Raw genomic sequence first — 4218 nt, 5'->3', positions numbered from 1 at the left:
ATAATTCTATTATTATTTTTTGTAATAACGAAAATTAGCTATCTAATTAAAAATGTCGCAAATCACTAATAGGTATGTATGAACTGTGATAAATATAAAGATAGTTATAGAATACGCACGCGAGCCTCGTCAAAAATATTAACAAAGGTATATATAATTATTTGATGCATTTTAATACGAAGCAACTACAGTGCGAGAGTTTATTAGTCAATATATGCTAAATATTTTTGTCAACTGGTTGAAGATATTTAGCAATAATTTATTTATTTTATTACAAAATGAATTTAAATAAATAACTCGTATTTAAAATGTAAAAATGTGTTTATATTCTTTCCTTTTTTTATTTACAACTTATTTTCAATTGAAGAATCAATTTGTACAATTTGAGCTATTACAAATTTTTTGTTAGCATTTCTACATAGGCAAACATTTTTTTCATTTAACAAAAATTAAAAGTGTGTTTATCTTAAATTATCTATATATTAGGAAATAAGTAATATTATTAAATTGTTTTATCCAATATTTACATTTTCTGATTAATTTTAAACTTACACTTTGTATAATCTTATCTGCCAAATCTTTCTGCTATTAAACGGTCTTGAATGCGTCGTGCAATAGCAAGAGGTCCACGACCGTTATCTGGATTAATGTCACCATCATTACAATTTTCATATATATGATCATCATGATCAAATTCGTCGACTATATCGTGAAATATTCCATGAGCAGTCCGCATATTATGGAGAACTGCACAAGCGTTGACAATTTTTCCAGCGAAACCAGGATCATATTGTAAAACCCTATGTCGAGAAAGACATCTCCAGGTAGACTTCAGTACACCAAAAAGCCGTTCGACACAATTTCTCGCGCTACACAACGCTTCGTTATACATGAAACGTGGAGTTCCTTCTGGTTCTCGAGGCAAAGGAGTTAACAGCCACGGTTCCAAAGGATAACCTGAATCACCTGTATAAACAATATATGATACATTTATTTCAGTTTCATTTAAAGTTAAGTAATGCAATTTACATTACAATAAAACAAAATTAAAGAATTCATGCACTAAATAATGAACGATACATGATGTATATAATGATTAATAAAGTATGTGATCACTATGTGAATAGCACAAAAATTAAAAAGTGTCATTTGCCAGCTGAAGCGGACTGCTAAATAGTCATATTTATCATAAAAATTATTAAATACAATTTTCAGTTCTGTAAACTTCGTGCCAATATGGTTTGTGTGACTATATCCACAGTCATAAAGTGACGCTAGAAATAATATCAATTAAAATAATAATTTATTAAATAATTCAATTAAAGTTAATTTAATAGATATTTATAGCGTCAGTTTATAATTGTGATTTTAGTCCGACGAACTATATCGGCACAGTTTATAGAAACTGAAAATTGTATTTAAAAAATTATATAAAGATATTAAGCACCACAATCCATTTTGACACACAAATGGTATTTTTTAATTTTTTTGATTTATGTAAGTCATACATCAACAATGAAAGCTTTCTACAGCAATAATTTATAACATAAAAATTATAACATAAAAATTAAAATACAATTACCAATGAGATATGTTCGCCGTTCACCGCGAATATACGTGCGTTCCATAACACGTCGTGCAGCAGAAGCACTCCATATGTATGCATCGTGTCGTGCTCCAGGATATCTTGCATTCACATTTAATATTTTTAAATTCAGATCACATATCTAAAGGATTAACATTAAATATAATTATTTATTAAAATATAAGACATGATGTTGTATAAGTTAATATTTTTTAGATATTTACCATTTGTACATTCAGTGAATGATATCCGTGATGATTTATGTAGGCTTCTTCATGCTCTTTCGGAGCAAGAATTGCAATGTGAGTACAGTCAATCGCTCCGATAGCCCCTTCAAATGGCTGACGTGCATTTTGAAATTGTATTCTTGCTAATTGCCTGCTTGCTAGAGTTATAGGAAATTGTACCCACTGTCTAAAAATCAAATCGTTGATTGCATCTGTCACTTTGTGGATACATCTGCTGATCGATGTTTGACTCATAGAAATGCCCCACTGCTCACCCACAGGACGTTGGAAACAACCAGTTGCATAAAATCGTACTGCTGACAATATCTACAAAATATACATATATTAATAGCTTGGGTAGGAGGTGGAAATAACAGATTTTAATTTGGGCTTCGTACATATATTAATATCATAAATAATCTTAAAAACAATAAACATGATTGTCATAATAAAACAAAAATATAATGATTTTCTTACTTGCTTTTCTGCAGATAACCCGGTAATCCTTGTTCGCTGAAGTCGAGGTTCTAACGCATCCATTAAATAAAAAATTTAATCTGGTGTTAAGCGGTACAGCTCTTAAAATTCGTTGTTCGTCAAATCGAACGGATTTTCCGTTGTTCGTAATAGTTGTCGTTGTGCCCTTCGTTCCAAGCGTTGGACACGTTCTTCTAGTAATTGTAAGTCTGCAGCAAGATAGCCAAGCGCCATCCTATAACAAAAAAAATTAAATAATTATTTTATTAGAGAAACTAAAAGTTTAAATTAACAACACAAATTCATTATTATTCATCTAAAATTGAAGTTAAGTTTTCTTTTATTATATTTATTCAGTTTGAAATACATAGCCGACTATTGCATATACCACTTAAAAAATTATTAAAAAAAAAGGAAAGTATTAACTTAGGAAAAGTTTTTATTTCCTAAGTTAATATTTAAATTAAATATAATGAGATTAACTTCATTTTAATAGTATTTTAAAGATCAAAATAGAATATATACATACTTATTAAAAACACAAGTAAAACATGCAAAGAACAAAAGTCATCATTAATCATCATTAATGTATTACAGACCTTTGGTCGTTCTAAATAAATTAAAATTCCTAATAGAATTTCTTACGCTGCCCTATGGATTTCCAATTCTTAAAAGAATTAAAGTCACCGAATCAAAAACTAAGAAGGCCACTTGATATATTCACAATCAGACACCAACTTAACCTCCAAATCATGGTTGCGGGAACACGTATTACACACATACGTATACATTTCATACACTAACGCACTACCGACTCACACCGACTATCGTTAATAACTTAGCGAGACCTCCGGTCGCAGACATATCGATGCGGCTTCGATAACTATCGGAATTTAACGATTCAAGTTATCGAGAATTGTCGATATCTCCTAGTTACAAAATAACCTTTTGCGATAATCATCGATATCGATAGATAACGATAGCGATATTCGTTGTTAAGGAGTTAGAGAATCCCGCTACTGTTTCCATGGATACAGTCTTGGTCAAAAGTTTTATGTTTCAAGCCTCATTCGGTAACTAATCTTGCGAAAATTTATGGAGTCGACTGGTCGAGGATACTCGGCCGAGGAGATCGACGGGAATGCCCGTCGATGAGCAGGAGAGCGACGAGAATGCTCGTCTTCAGGGAGCGATCGAGAATGCTCGGTCTCAGGACAGGTCGGGTAGTCGGACGGATCTGATCTTGTGCGTTCCCACTGCCGGCTTATATATCCGAACGCGCGGCTGGGCAAGCCAATCCGCGCGCTCGGTCGGCCAAACTAGAGTGAGAGCGTTGTGGAACGCCACAGTCGGCGCGCGTGTCGCCGCGTGGTCACACGGCAAAGATCGGCCGTGCGCGCACGTGGTTCCCCGCTACGCTCGGCGTTCGTCGTTCGGTGGACGGAACGGAGGCGCACGGACGGCGGAGGGGCGTATTGTTACAAGGTTTTCATACAATATGAGAGTGTTCTTTAGAAAAAATTGTAAAATGTATATTATATAATATGACTAAATAAATATTTCATAACAGTTTAAAATTTATTATGTTTTGAGTCTGAGTATACTTATGAAAGTAAGAATAGCTGAAATATTTGGATATTTATAATTATAATTATTTTGATTGACTTTATTACATATGTTTCAAATTATGTTTATTTTGATATAAGTTGACTCCATTATTTCTTTTAACATTTATTAAAATTTGAATCTTTTCCTAATATATATTTTACATTTCTGACGTTTTAGAAAATCATACACTTGTTTGAGAAAATTGGTGTACTTTGAAATATTGATGAATATGAAGTGTTAAACATTAAAACAATTAGTTTAATTGTTACTGTTGAATATTACATTTTGGCAGTTTTATACACTTAATGTGATATTGATTTA

The 4218-nt window shown here is 32.2% G+C and overlaps 1 protein-coding gene across 2 annotated transcripts; it reads right to left on the bottom strand.

Moving 5' to 3' along the window:
• Positions 1 to 453: 453 nt before the first annotated feature.
• LOC105203715 (putative nuclease HARBI1) lies at positions 454 to 3159 on the bottom strand. 2 transcript variants are annotated; one of them, XM_011172592.3, is made up of 5 exons: positions 2889 to 3159; positions 2290 to 2524; positions 1810 to 2139; positions 1583 to 1727; positions 454 to 966 (listed from the first exon to the last, which is right to left on the bottom strand). In XM_011172592.3, the coding sequence occupies exons 2-5, from the start codon at positions 2350 to 2352 to the stop codon at positions 566 to 568; spliced, it is 939 nt and encodes a 312-aa protein (XP_011170894.1). In that variant the 5' UTR covers positions 2353 to 2524; positions 2889 to 3159; the 3' UTR covers positions 454 to 565. The 2 variants fall into 2 exon arrangements, with proteins under 2 accessions (XP_011170894.1, XP_039311052.1); XM_039455118.1 differs by having other exon boundaries at positions 2935 to 3159.
• Between the last annotated feature and the right edge of the window lie 1059 nt (positions 3160 to 4218).

This window comes from Solenopsis invicta, chromosome 11 (genome assembly GCF_016802725.1).
Source record: "Solenopsis invicta isolate M01_SB chromosome 11, UNIL_Sinv_3.0, whole genome shotgun sequence".
NCBI classification, from domain to species: Eukaryota; Metazoa; Arthropoda; class Insecta; order Hymenoptera; family Formicidae; genus Solenopsis; species Solenopsis invicta.
The sequence above is the reverse complement of the archived record's forward strand: the minus strand, read 5'-3'. Positions and strand labels throughout refer to the sequence as shown.

Excerpts from the sequence above, each read along its gene's own strand:
- LOC105203715 (XM_011172592.3), bottom strand. The coding sequence starts at position 2,352 with ATGGATGCGTTAGAACCTCGACTTCAGCGAACAAGGATTACCGGGTTA. Across the intron at positions 2,140-2,289 it reads GGTTATCTGCAGAAAAGCAA|ATATTGTCAGCAGTACGATT; the intron begins GTAAGAAAATCA and ends TATATTTTGTAG. Across the intron at positions 967-1,582 it reads ACGGCGAACATATCTCATTG|GTGATTCAGGTTATCCTTTG; the intron begins GTAATTGTATTT and ends TTGTTTATACAG.